The sequence below is a fragment of the Coturnix japonica genome, chromosome 9 (genome assembly GCF_054131305.1).
Source record: "Coturnix japonica strain WE chromosome 9, WE-NBRP24, whole genome shotgun sequence".
NCBI lineage: Eukaryota > Metazoa > Chordata > Aves > Galliformes > Phasianidae > Coturnix > Coturnix japonica.
In genome coordinates, this window is record NC_140671.1 from 5,011,557 (window position 1) to 5,025,545 (window position 13,989).

At 50.2% G+C, this 13,989-nt stretch overlaps 1 protein-coding gene across 4 annotated transcripts; it reads left to right on the plus strand.

Moving 5' to 3' along the window:
* Positions 1-628: 628 nt before the first annotated feature.
* CFAP251 (cilia and flagella associated protein 251) lies at positions 629-13,875 on the plus strand. Of its 4 annotated transcripts, none has more exons than XM_015878020.3 (21): positions 629-802; positions 1,654-1,818; positions 1,928-2,059; positions 2,252-2,361; positions 2,489-2,597; positions 2,707-2,787; positions 2,882-2,959; positions 3,141-3,185; positions 3,581-3,798; positions 4,001-4,174; positions 4,988-5,235; positions 5,317-5,465; positions 5,583-5,756; positions 5,989-6,173; positions 6,474-6,585; positions 6,809-6,972; positions 8,544-8,634; positions 8,843-8,986; positions 11,379-11,607; positions 12,825-12,926; positions 13,651-13,875. In XM_015878020.3, the coding sequence occupies exons 2-21, from the start codon at positions 1,660-1,662 to the stop codon at positions 13,758-13,760; spliced, it is 2,814 nt and encodes a 937-aa protein (XP_015733506.3). In that variant the 5' UTR covers positions 629-802; positions 1,654-1,659; the 3' UTR covers positions 13,761-13,875. The 4 variants fall into 4 exon arrangements, 3 of the variants coding, with proteins under 3 accessions (XP_015733506.3, XP_085411866.1, XP_085411865.1); XM_085555739.1 differs by having other exon boundaries at positions 651-802; positions 1,560-1,818; XR_014949074.1 differs by lacking the exon at positions 8,544-8,634.
* Positions 13,876-13,989: the final 114 nt, after the last annotated feature.

Sequence of the window (13,989 nt, forward strand, 5' to 3'; positions counted from 1 at the left end):
CTTGCACTGTTCCCGTTGGTGGTAGGACTGGATCAATTCCAGCAAGTGAAAACACAGTTCTGTTGCAAAACCCACCATCTTGCACTCAGTAAACATGGTGTTCTGGATCTGCCCTGCTTGTTCACTACCCATCGTTCCCAATCTACTTCCTTAGGTCAGATCTTTGCTCTTTAAGCCATAATTCCCTGTTCTATGTAGCAGTTTGGAAGGAGCGCGTGGCAGCTCCTCAGGTTGCTGAGATGGTTTGTGCTGATAGCAGAACTGCTTTCCTCTCCCAGCAGGGCAGCGGGCTCGTGCTGGGCGGAAGGAAAAACAAATTAGGTTTAGAAATTGTTATTATTTGAGCTTAATAGCACGTCTGAAATCAGCAGTTGGAAATGCCTGGAGCTGATTAGGAGGCAGCAATGGCTCGGGGTGGTCGCTTGGAGCCACAAGCCCATGTGGGCATTATCCTGATGAGGTGCTTTGAGCAGAGGGTCGGTGCTGCCTCTATAGGGCAGCTGGGGGGATAAGAAGGGGACACAGAAGGGATGCAGAGTGGACGAGCCCCTATCTCACGGTGCTTTCCGGTCTGTTGCTGGCAGCAGCCGTTGAAGTCGTTGCCAGGGAACAGCGGTTGGATGCAAACAGAAACGTCAGAGCTGGGCAGCAGAGCTCTGCCTGCTGGAGCTCAGGGAAAGTGTTGGTGGGACTGTAAGGGTGCTCTGGGGCCCATGGGATCCGGCTTCCTGCGTGCCCAGTCCTCCTCCTGTGGCCAACTGAAGTAAAAACATTTTGGCAGCTTCTTGGACCGAGGCTGGAGGTAAGTTTGGATGGTCCAAGTGACATTACACTGAAGGAGTCGTCCCCAGATGGATGGATGCACTGGGAGGCAGCGATGCTGCCCCAGCAGATGAAGGCAAGTTGTGCCTGATGTACCTGGACCCCATCTCAGCACTGGGACAGTTTGTCACTAATGTCCCCTGGGGACACAGAGTGGGGATCCCACACTGTGGTGTCTCCCTTCACTTGGGGATGGGAGCAGAAACAACCCTGTGGGTGTCGTTTGGAGCTACAAATTTGAGAGCTCAGGTGAATGGCAATTTCCATTCAGCTCCTCCCTTTTCTCCTTTTGTTATTAGATGTTATTGTTTGTTACTGCTCTGCATAGGCTCAGCCCAGCTGTGAGTGTCTGCTGAGCACCTGTTCTGCCCCTGAGTTCTGTCTGTGATGTGATCCCAACCCTGGGCTGAATGAAATGTTACCTGACCTCACCTGAAACCATGGCTACAGTGTCCGTGCTGAGCTCACACCATGGAGAAAGCAAGGGGCCCTGTGGGAATCGGCAAAAACTGATCTGGGGCCACAAGAGAAGGGACTCGGAGCAGGGGAAGCCTCCTTGGATCCCCTGGGGCATTTAATTCATTTATGAGAGGCTATGGGATTTTTTTGCTTTCGTTTTTCCACTGCTCACCAGTTCAGCACATTTCAGGGGGGTCCCTTTTTTGTCTCTCAGCCCCATCCCAGGACACCATTCCCTGTTTTTCACTCCATTTTGCCATCACGCTTTTATCCATCAGTCTCTGGTGTGTAGGATGTGACAAGGGGAACCAGCAGAAAGAGCAGCTCCAGGTCTGGGAGCAGAGCAGACCCCAACCTCTCTCCCTTCCCAAGGACTCTATGGCTGCTGCCCAGGAAGGTGGAGCTCTGGGAAATGCTGCAGCTGCAGCTCGGGGGGCTCCTGGAGAGCTGGAGGAGCACGGCAGTTCTCCCAGCCGTGTGTGGGGTGCACAGCCTGGGCTGCTCTTTGAGGGAGAGAAGCAGAACTGCCACCCTATTGTGAGTACTACTGGGCAGGAGAGCAGCCCTGGGGCACCCTGCTCTGCCCTGTTACCCCAGGGGACTTTGGGGGAGGCTTTTCCCTACTACTAAGAACTTCTCCCTTCAGAGCCTGTCCTGGGCGCTGGGCTACAACAGCAGCCTGGCTGTGCATAGCATGGAGGATGGGATGCTGCTGTACGTCTGTGCCCACACTGCAGTAATCCATGATGTCCGAGGCAGCAGGCAGTACCACCTGCAGGTCTGTGGGCCTCTTCTGTCCCTGAGTGCCTTTCTTCCATCCCTGGGCCTGCTGGGGTGGCCATGAGGGTGGTTTGGGGCTGCTCAAAGTGGGGCTGGCGGGAGGAAAATGGAAGACTCTTGAGAGGGAGGGTGGAAAATTGCTCCAGCCAAGCAGCTCTGGAGCTCCCAAGGGCTTCTCTCCTCCTTCCAGGGCCATGCAAATGTCATCTCATGCCTGTGTGTCAGTGAGGACAGGCGCTGGGTTGCCACTGCTGACCAAGGTCCAGACCCTTTGATCATCGTGTGGGATGCCTTTTCTGGGTGAGCCTCCATGCAAACCTCCCATATCCCTCATAGGGACAACACTGTCTGTTTGCGCCCCATTCCCACAGACAGCCTCCTGTCTATACATTCTCCCAGGAGTGGCCATAAGGGTTTTTCCACACAGGATCCCGGTGCGCACCATCTTTGACAGCCGTGCAGGCAGTGGGGTCTGTGCTATCGCCATCTCCCGGGATGCAAAGTGTCTGGTAACCATCAGTGCTGGCGTGGTGCAGGTGGGGGTATTTCCTCTCTGTGTTTTGTTTTCAAAGACATTTCTTGTGGATCTGTGTGTTGGTGGCTTCTTTCTTGCTAAGCCAAAGATCTGGTTTCTCCCCATGCCAGAGGGTCTGTGTGTGGAGGTGGACGTATCCCAATGAGAGCCCTGTGTGTGATGTGGAGCTGAGCCCTGAGTTTGGCTGCCAGGTGAGGGACTCGGGCACCACACCTTGTTCAGTATAAGAATAAGCAGGAAACATCACTGCTTGCCATTAACATGACTCTTACCCTTTGGTTTCAGGATTTTGTCATTTTTAACCCCCAAAATCCCCATGAGTTTGTCAGCAACAGCAAAACCCAGGTGATATTTTATCTGTGGGTGAGTAGGACAGCAAAAAGTTCACATCCTGGTACCCAACATGCTCCCAAGCTCTTCCTCTCGTGCTGCCAGGGGTGTTTGGGCATCTCGTGGTGGTCACAGCTTCTGGAAGAGGAGCAGGATGGGGAGATCGCACAAAGCAAATGTCCTTGTGTGGGTACATGCTCTGCTCTCTCCATAGGATGATGCTGGTTTGCAGTACAGCACCCCTCCTTTGACCAAGCAGGTGAGTGCACAGGGAGCCATGGGGATCTGCAGCAGCCCTGTCCCTTCCTGTCCCCCTGTGCCAAAGCGGTGGCCATGTCCCCAGAATGGGCTTTCTAAGGGGACATGAAAGATTGCCCAAGATAAGGTCAAGAGTGGCATCTCCTACATACAACATTTGTATCACAGAATGGGTTAAGTTGGGGGGGGGAAGCTGAAAGCCCATCCAGCTGCATCCCCTGCCATGGGCAGTGCTGCCAGCCACTAGATCTGCTTGCCCATGGCCCCATTCAGCTCTACTCCCAGTGGCCACGTGCTGATAATGGTCCCACCATGAGGCAAGGAGGGAATGTCACACTGAGGAACCAGACGGGAGAACCAGCACCCGGCTGTGACCGGCCATTGCTCTCCCCACAGACCCTTGGCAGCGCAGTGGGACACTTCACCCAGTCAGCTTTCCACTTCAACGCCACGCAGGTGCTGACGGGCACCTCGGCTGGGAAGGTGGTGGTGTGGGATGTGGAGAGAAAGCCGGGGCTGGCCGAGGAGCCGCAGGACAGACTGCATGGCATGAAGGCCACCAAGCTGGTGCCGCTGCAGGAAGAAAGCCTGACAGTGCTGGTGGTGTTGGAGAGGTGCGGAGATGCCGCTGTTTGTACGGTACACTCCTTGTGAAGCTCCGGGCTCGGCCTCCGGGGCTCTGCCGGCAGAGGGAGCAGACGGTCTCCGAGCAGCTCGGGATGGGGCGCAGCGCCCGGCGCTTAAGAACAGAATAGACCTGAGCCATATGAAGCACGAGCTCTCCCACCCCATAACACTGTGCTTCCTTTCTTCCAGCTGCATAGTGACAGGGGATGTGAGAGGCCAGGTGAAGTTCTACAATGGGCACCTGCAGCTCCTGGTCTGCTATGACCACACTGGTACGAGTCCCATTCGGTCCATCTCCTTCTCCAAAGCCCCTCCAGATCCTCCTGATGCTTCTTCTACCAGCAGCCAGCCCTTCACTGCTAGGTGAGCACCCCTGTGTAAACGCAGCTCTTCTGCATCTTCCAGCACTGCTCATAAACTGGGTGTCCCCAGCACATCCCCAGCTATGAACTGGGTGCCACATCCCAGTGCTGGAGAAGTGTTAATGCTGGCATGGGAACAGCCAGCTGGGCATGGAGCCGAGCAGCTTGTCACGCAGCTGGTACACCACACAGGGCTAATGCTGAGCCCATGGCTCCTACTGAGCCCCTTAATCCCCTGCTTAACCCCCCCCACCAGGTGGCTATTTCCAGTTGGATTTTATCACTGCTGGGTGAGATAATCCAGCCAGTGGTGAGGATACGGCATGGCTTGGGGGCTTTGGGCAGCACCATAGGGAGCCTGAGGAAATCTGCAGACCAGATGCTGTGTGGTGGGGCTGTAAACCACATGTCCGTCAGTCCTGCCTGAAGTTCTGCTGGCAGCATCTATCTGTAGCTGCTCATCTTTTCCAAAGAGCCACGTGGGACCCTAGAAATGGTGACATGAGACAGGACTATCCAGAGAACCCTCAGTCACTCATTTGTTAATGGTAAAAGCTGTCCAGGTGTCTTTCTTCTGCCCTGTGTACCACAGTAGAAAAGGGAACTGGCTCCAGTGTCTTCCGTTGGAGACTTCTCAGGTCACAGACACAAAGTGTCACCTGTCTTCCAGGCCAAGAAGTCTCTGCATATTGTATATTACAACTTATCATGATTGTCCAGCTAAGTTGCCAAAAAGTGACTGTGTAACGTTGTTCAGAGGGATACGAGCCAGCTGGTCTGATTCATCTAATTCTGTGTCTCTCACACCAAACAGGAACTTTATCCTTTCAACCTCTGATGCAACGGTGCTCCGTGTTGCGACAGATGGGGCAGACTTTGAAAAAGTCATGCAAGAAGCCAAGGAAGCAGTGGTGGCCATTGCGTGCCACCCTCAGCAGGCATGGCTTGCCATGGGCAGTCACTGCGGGCTGCTGAAGGTGTGGGACTACCAGCAGCCCCAGCTCCTCACGAGCAGGATATTCCCCAGTGCTGGCATCCAGTGCCTGTCCTATGATCCTGCAGGTATCTTGGAGCTGTGACATCCCCATGTACCAAGCATGGAGATGGGAGCATGTTGGGATTGCTTTCTGCTGTGCTTTGCAGGCTCCTTCCTGGCTGCTGGTTTTACTGATGGCAGTGTGCTTGTCCTCGATGCCATTTCCCTGCTGTCCTGCTGTGAGGTGTTCAGGTTCTCACACGGCCCCATAACACACATCCGCTTCTCCCATGACTCTGAGTACCTCGCAACTGCTGTAAGCTTGCTCACTCCTTCCTGAGGTGCACACGTGTAGGTGCTGCTCCTGGTGCAGCCTAGGAGCTGGGAATTGCCATGGGATCATGCTGCATTGACTTCTGTGCTCTTGTTCCAGGATGAGAAACTTGCAGTGACCGTTTACAAAAGGGTTCTGCAGAATGAGCGTGGGTGCTGGGAACACCTGGCAGGGCTGCACTCCCACTACAAGCCCATCCGGAGCATCCTGTTTGGGATCCAGCTGGATGGCAGTGAGCCCCGGCTGCTGAGCCTTGGGGAGGACCGGCAGCTGGTACGGCCATGGGAGGACAGCGCTGGGGCTTTGGGCTTGAGGTGGGGCTGGAGGAGAGTGTGGAGAGACACTCCCCATCAGTTCCAGGTTGTTTGTCAGTCTGGCATTGGGACAATCTGCAATTGGGATGGTCTGGGTTTGGGGATGCTCACCCTCAGCAGCTGCTCCATGTGATTAATCCATCAGGTCCACTGTGATGGCAGGTCATTGTGCTCCCTGGTCTTTCCCTCAGATTGAATACGACCTGATCAGCAGCAGCAAGGACCAGCTGGTGGTCGTGGACAGACATCGCATAGAGCAGGATGCTGTGCCCCTCTGCTTGGCCTGGTACCCGCTGTTCAGCACAGAGACCTTCATCCTCACAGCCAACAGCTGCTACAAAATGAAGCTCTACAATTCAACGACCAAAATGTGCAGGTAGAGAGCCTTCCTTCTAGGAAAGTCATGGCTGCAAGTCACCTCAGTATGCCCATGGACTTGGGATGCAGCAGTTGGACATGAGGTTATATGATTGGAGTCCACAGAAGAAGCAAAGAATAATCTCTGAGCACTCTACATTTCTCTCTTAGCTCCAATGTGGTCCCTTCTATGCAGGGGTTCTGTTCTATCCTAGTATTACAGAGCCATTGCACACACCACACCATCCCGGTGCACCACAGCCATTCAGACATGGGAATATATTTCGTGAGAATGGGTGACAATGTTGTTTGCCTTTAGAAAGACTCTCCTGGGACCAACCTATGGCTCACCACTGGAGAAGATGCAGATCCTCCCAGAGTGTGCTGCACAGCCCCAGAAGCACTACCTGGCATACATTACCAAGGACAAGGTGTGGGACACCAGCTGTCTGCCATCTGTGTGTTTGTGGAGCATTTTGGGCTTGGCTGGGGGCTGAAGGAAACCTGCCCTTGTAGGGACAAGAGAAGTGAACATCTGCAGGATGGAGGCACTTGGGAAGTCCTTGTTTTAGACAAGGCTGGTCACTGAGGGCATGGTGTTGGTTCAGCCTTCCTGTGGAGCTCCAGCCCTCACCATCTGCTCTCCCCATACAGGTGGGCCTGCAGATTCTGCCCGTTGATGGCAACCCCCACAAGTCCTCAGCTTTCATTTGCCACCCGGATGGTGTTTCTGACCTGGCCGTCTCCTATGATGGGCACTACATCTTTACAGCCGGGGGGAGTGACCGCACTGTTCTAAAGTGGGAGGTGAACCTAAAGTGAGTACCACAGAATGGAGAAGGGAGCCTGGGAGTGACTTTTTACAACTGCTTCATGCAGCCAACAGTCAATGGGGAGCTGACCTAGCCACTGGTGGCTGTGGTCAGTGAATGAGCACCTATAAAATACTGCTGTCTGGGAAATGCCAAACGCCATGACATGGAGGGATGTCTGGTCCTTGTGGGAGCCTGGCTGCTGTGATGGGGATTGCTCAGGGTAGAAGATCAGGAGGGAGCGTTTGGTATAACAAATATGTTCTCCAAATGGGAGAGGCCGGCATTTGAGAGGAAATCCCTGCTGCATTTGAAGGCTGGATTTAGCACAAGCTGCTGTAATCCCATAAAGCTTTGCTTACATTAGTAAGAGGACTGCAGTAAATGGAGTGGCTGAGGTGTCCTGGGTGCTGGCCCATGGTGCCAGGACATGGGCTTCTGTTGCTTGCTTCGTCAAGGAGAAGAGTTACCTGATGGGTGCGTGTTTCAGAAGGGAGCAGCAGCAGCCAGTGACCTAAAAACAGCTGTGGTCTCCTATTTTTACCTTTGGAGTGCACTGACCCCATGAAATGCCCTTCATCTTCCTATAAGGAAGGCTCCAGAGCTAAGAACAGGGTGGTCCCAAGTAAGATGGCTCCTGCAGGTGCTGCTCTCAGAGCTGGAAGGTGCAGAGCTCACTCACTTACTTCTACGTACCACAACAATGAGACCTGGCTGCAAAGGCAACAGGCTTATTTATTTTCTTTTCCACTTTGTGTGGCTAAAGCAGTCGGGGGTCAGAATAAGCGACGTTTTAAGGAAGGCAGTAGAATATAAACGATCCTTCTTTATAATGGTTGGCCAGAATCCAGGCAACACTGAATTTCTGTGTAATTTGTTTTTGGAACGGAAGTCTTGATGAGCTAATTATCATTTTATTGCTGCTCCTGGCATCTTGTGCATCTCCACTGTGTTTAATACCCAAATAATCATGAAAAAAACCACGAAGCTAGCAGAAACTGAAGCAGCACTACAGAGCAGTGCATCGGAGCTGCAGGCCTGCCACTGGCACTCAGGCTGCTTTGGTTTAATGTGGGTAGCACCTGTGGCACCATCCCTCGCTGTGTTATGGGGGAAGAATGTGGCAGATTGAAGAGCGGGGATCTCAGCTTGTGTGGTTTCTTGCAAGCACCAAGCCCAGCGCTCCGCATGCTCAAAATGCTGATCTAGCTAATTCATCTCCCTCAACGTCTCTATAAGGAAGCAGGAAAGCAAAGTGCCAGACACCCTGCTCAAGTCCATGGAAAAGCTGCTGGCTCCCCGCCCTGTGCTCATTCCACTAAACAAGAGGACCATTCAGCAATAATTAATTCCCACACTGTGCTATTGTATGTAAAACCTGGGTATGAAATATGTTGTAGAAGTGCAGGCTGGTGATAAAACTGCGCGTGGTTCAAAGCAGTGCCTCCCCTTCCTGCATTCTGAGGCCTGGGGATTCTATTTGCTTATTGAAAGTGTCTCCAAACAATGACTAGAAAGGGAAATGAGAATTGTCTCCTCGTGTGAACCCTTCCTGCACCTCCTTCTTTCTGTGCCAGTGCCTTGGAAGCTGTTGCATCCCTGGGTGGGAAGGACCTGGTCCCATTCTACAGACTGCTGGAGGGCGGCCAGGACGGTGAATTCTTCAGGGTAATTGCACTCACTGTGATCTTTGTGCTGCAACATCTGGTTGGAGTTTAAGATTCATTTATACAGGCCTGACATTTCTTTATTTTCTGCCCAGATCGCCTTTAACAGCGGTCTCATTGATAAGACTGTTAGTAAATCTTAAACGAAGCCTTATCTTCCTCGCCTGTTGGTAGCTGAGTTTTACAGTACCCGTTTGAATCCCTTGCAGGAGCTGGAAGACTATTTCTACTATGTGCAGCTGTGCAACCAGGGCATTGATATGCTGGAGACCAGGCAGGTGTCAGCATACATTCCCCTGGAGGAAATTCCTTTTGTAATGAGAGCAATTGGATTTTATCCATCAGAGGAAGAGGTCAGTCCTTTGCTTTTGTTTTGTTTTTGCGAGAATGACTGCATTTCATATTGGGCATTAGAATAAAATTATTCTCCTAAAGAGCTGCCGGACACTGGCAGGGGCTGCCCAGGGAGGCAGTGGGGTTGCTGCTCCTGGAGCTGTTCAGGAAATGTGGAGCTGTGGCACTGAGGGATGTGGCTAGTGGGCATAACAGGCATGGATGTGGTGATCTTAGTGGTCTTTTCCAACCTTAATGGTTCTGTGATTTACCAAGTGCCATAGGGCCAGATTCAGACCTTAGTTATACAGATGGCTCCAGGGAATATCCACTGTGCTTTGGTCTCTCTGTGACTTCCAGGAGTGTCTGAACTTCTTTGCTTCTTGTTGGGCTGTGTGCTGGGGCTGTGGCTATTACCTGGGTACCGCCAGGTCTGGTCTGAACCCTCCATGCAGTACCACCATAGATGGGAACACTTAGTTCTGTGATTTTGGGCATTGACAGGCCATCTTTTTCTTATTCTGTCTTGGGCTGCTGAAAGAATAATTTTAGATGGAGACAGCAGCCTTTATTCCCATGGAACTTAAAGCTCTTTCATAACTGATAACTGCAGACACTCCCTCTGAGCTTGCCTTTCAGGCTGCAGCAGTGGAGCTTCCTATCGAACATTTCTCAAAAGCTTTTCAGCCTCTAATTTTACAGCAGGCTAAAGATGAGCGATTTGATAAGGGTTCTGCTGCTTCTCTCTGTGTAGCTGTTTCTACAAGGCGGTTTGCACTGTACAGAGACCTAATTTGTAGTGTTACAACCTGGCAAAAGGGCAATTCAAACACATGTGGAAAAAAAAAAGAAGAATGCATTACTGAGTCTGATGCAAGGAGGTTTAAATAACAAGCTCCTCAAGCCACCTACAGCCCTACAGTGCACAAGGGGCTCCTGGGGGAAGCAGCACATCGCTGTGTTCCTCCCCCCCAACTCCCCAGGGATGTTCTTCCAAGCCGGAACTGCTTTGTCCTCGTGTCAGGCTGTGGTGTCGTTCCCTTGCAGTTTGTTCAAACTTCTCCTCAGCTCATTGCATTTTTGCCTCCTGGGGACAGAGAGAATGTCTTCCTCTGGGAAATGTCTGGGGAAGAATAGCTGTTAGCTCTCCACTCAAATCAAAATCGCAGCGCTATTTCAGGAATGGAAATAAGTGCTAAACTGCTGCTAAGTGTAGGCAACCAACAATCTGCTTCCCAAGGCAGGCAGGACAGCATTAAAATACAGAAAGTCTGTCTCCCTCTGGAGTGTTTTAATAGAGGAAAAACAGAAGGGAGAAAAAAAGCAGCTTGGACTGGGTAGCGAGGCTTTTGGGAATTGGTGTTTTTCCTTTGTAGTTCAGTGGGGCTGATATAAAAGCTAATCCCAGATCAGCTCGAGCTGACTCCAATCGACGATTCCCACCTGGCACAGCGTTTGCTACAGGAAAAAGGGAAAGCTGAGGTTTCCCTCTTCCCTGGGCTTCATTCAGTGGAAAAACTTGTGACGAGAGGACAAAGGCCCAAGGCCGAACACAAAGTTCTCCCCAGGGAGGTCTTGCATCAGCTTCCCCTCCTGGGGCAGCACGTTCAGTGCACACCGGCATGGGAAACTCTTTGTGTTTGTGCGAGGGGCTGCTCCACTGGGCACGAGCACACGGAGGGCACTGAGCAGAAGCCCTAAGGAAAACCACAGGCACCAAGCACCACTGCTCACCCAAGAACAGAGCAAAAGACTCCACTGTTCCTGCCAAGGAGGGTGCGATAAGGGGGCACGATCGTTGGTACCTGCCAGGGGTATGTGCAGCCTGCTTAGGTCAGGACTCTGTGCACATACTTCTCTGGTGGGCTGGTGTATTTGTTGCTCTGTGGTTTGCTGCCTGCAGTCCCCAGAGTGCAGACGCAGCTGCAGTAAGGGGACGGGTGACAGCTGCAAAGTCACGGGGTGCTCTCATCACTCAGTCCCTGGGGGGGAAGGTTTCTTCCCCATCTCACATTAGTAACATGTAACATCCAGGGCAAAATGCTTTTCTAGTAGGGACAGGCCAGAATTCTGCAGGAATTACACTGTTGCATTAACACAATTTCAAGCAGATAAATCTCACTGATCCTTGCTTAATTCTGGAATAACTCATTGGCACCATTGAGGATAACTACAAACACTAATAGAGGAAATCCAAAATAACTACATACTTGCTACTCCATCTTTAGCTGAGGTTGTAAGAACAAGCACATAACTGTTATCCATGTCCATCCTCAGCTGCTGAGCTGTGGCTGTGACACCTGCAGTGCCAGCACACACAGTCACAGTACACTGCCATTTGTGGCACTGGAAACTGGCCCGATGCCCTTCAACAAGCAGATGCATAACAGTCTTTCTTGCCTTCATTTTCAGATCGAAGATATGATAAACGAAGTAAAATTCAGCGAGTATGTGGATAGCGGAGAACAAGTGACAAAAATCAATTTAGAGGATTTTATCAAACTTTATATAAATCATCGGCCCGCATTTGGCTTGTCAATGAAAACAATACGACAAGCGTTTCAGGTCCTTGGTTATGACAATGGGAATGGTGACAAAGTTATTGACAGAGGAGACTTGCTGTCGCTCCTTCAGTGCAGGGGTGAGTTATTTCTTTTCTAATATTAGTTTTACGCTTGCTGGTTCTGTCTTCAATTTCAGAATGTATTCACTGCAGCAAAAAATTAATGTGAAACTATAGCTTGGTAACCAGGGCAGGCACAGGGGGCCACCTGCCCTAGGATTTTAAACTGAATGAGCACGTCTGTTGTCTCAGCTGTACTGCTCTTGCTGCTCTGGAAATCTTCACTGGTCTGAAGGATCTCGTCTGCTAAATGATGAACGTGGATCTTGGCAGATCATATCTTCTTCCAGTACAACCCCATCCTAATTAGCATGATCTGCACCAGTCATACAGGCTCCAGAAAGTTCATAGAAAACTGGAGAAGAGAGGGACAAGAAAGGAGGGATGAAAACAATCAGTCTTGGGCTGAAATCTGAAAAGATGTGTTGGTTTAATTCAGCTGAATCAGAAAGAATGTCATAAGAATACATATAAAGTTACTTATGGCCAATGCTGGAGTGGCAGACCCTGTACTCGTACTGGCATGCTCCTGCTGTCAAAAAAGGGAGATTTCAGTGCAGCTGAGCACTAAAATGGGTAAAGGGAAGTGCTTCTTTTACTCAGTACATCACCCAGTAATACTTGCAACAAAGATCCGTGTAAACCAAGGACTGAAGCAATGTAGGAAAGGTTAGTTATTTATATGTATGGTGTGAACATCCATAAATAGATAATTAGATAGGGTAGAACAGTTTCATAACAGATCTATAACCTCGTGCTTGAGGACACGAACCAGCCACTAGCTGGGAACAAACACCGTGTTCAGATCTCCCAGAATATTAGATTATGACTTTCCTGCTCTGTCTTTTTCCTACTCTGTGCAGAAATGGCTGCTGACATAGGCACAGGCCTACATGGTCTGTGTTTTGTCCTGGGCCGGGGGTTTTTCATTGGGAACAGAAGCTCAGGATCCTGCAAGCACAAAGTAGTTGCTAGAGCTGTTATGCAGAGTTTCTCTATTGAATGGATATTTTTGCCCCAAATTCATGCAAGACACAAGACGCATCTTCCCTAGAATTAATGTTTTCCAGTGCTAGGATCACGTTTCAGTTGGTGACATGGTCTGCACCTTAGAAAAAACAAATCTTCCAAATTACCCTGTTTTGTTTGTTCACAGTTCTTGTTCAGGTTGCCTTGTAGTTTTTGTGTTAATGACACCGTAACCCAAGGGGCTGGTTTTGTTTTAATGCACACAGGAGAGCATATGATGGAGGATGAGCTGGCGTTCTATCTGTCTGCCCTGCTGGGCAGGCATCCAACAGGAGGAAGATCTGACCTGGACGTGTGTGATCCCTCAGGTATGAGATTAGCATTCTGCACTGCACAGAGGCAGGACTGATTCAGTTCCCAAACAAAACGATTTAAATTGCAAGCCCTTTACCCTGTTAGGCCAAGAGCTGTCAAAAACACTCAGAAGTGCAAGAACAGATATAGACCATAGGTTGTCCTTCATCCATGCAACAGTGGGATGAGTGTACCTAAAAATAAATGAACAAGAAAATACAGCTGGAACCTGACAGGGTTACACTGCTGTTTATCTGCTGGCTTGGAAATAGAACTGGAAACACAGTGGAAGGTTTACACGCCAAAGGCAAAGAGGAATTCTACCATATGCAAATTACAGCATTGATTTCATCCAAGCAGCAGTACATATTGTAACAGGATGACTGCATTTGTGTATGTTTCATGTCCTAACCTACACCAGCCTAGAACAGGAACCCTTGTACTGCACACACACAGTGCAGCCCCTGCATACCATTGGCATCATAAGATCACATCAGACCAAAGGAGTGTAGAAGCTGTCTTTGGTCCCTTAGAAGTTATTCACTGCAAAGTGAGACAGCCCACAGACTTGACAGTGTTTCCCTGATGCACTAAGCTAGTAGAACAGTACTTTGTGATTACTGCATATACTATTAAAAGCATTCAATTCACTTATTTGTTAATTGTAAATTTTACTGTTCTGGAACACCATTTATACACTGCTCTTGTGTGTCTCGTGTTGTCATTACTGCTTTCCAGATGCAGCAGCTTTGATGGAAGAAATTCCAGAGGAAATCACAGCAGAGGGATTCACTGCCGGCATTCTTGGCCTATCCATTGCTGAGCCAGAAAAAAGAACAGTAAAATGAGATGGATAGTTCATCGATGAAGACTCAGACGTGTAGCTGCCACGGTTTTCTACTCGTTTCTATTTTCCAAACTCCTCGAGTACCTGTGAAATACATATTATGTATTTATTAGAAACTCTTGCATAGCTTCAGATTATTCAAACTCTAGGTTAGCTCCCTGTTTAGCACATGCCACAAGCCTATGGGATCAGATCTATTTCCCAATTGTATGTGTTCCTAATACTGCACC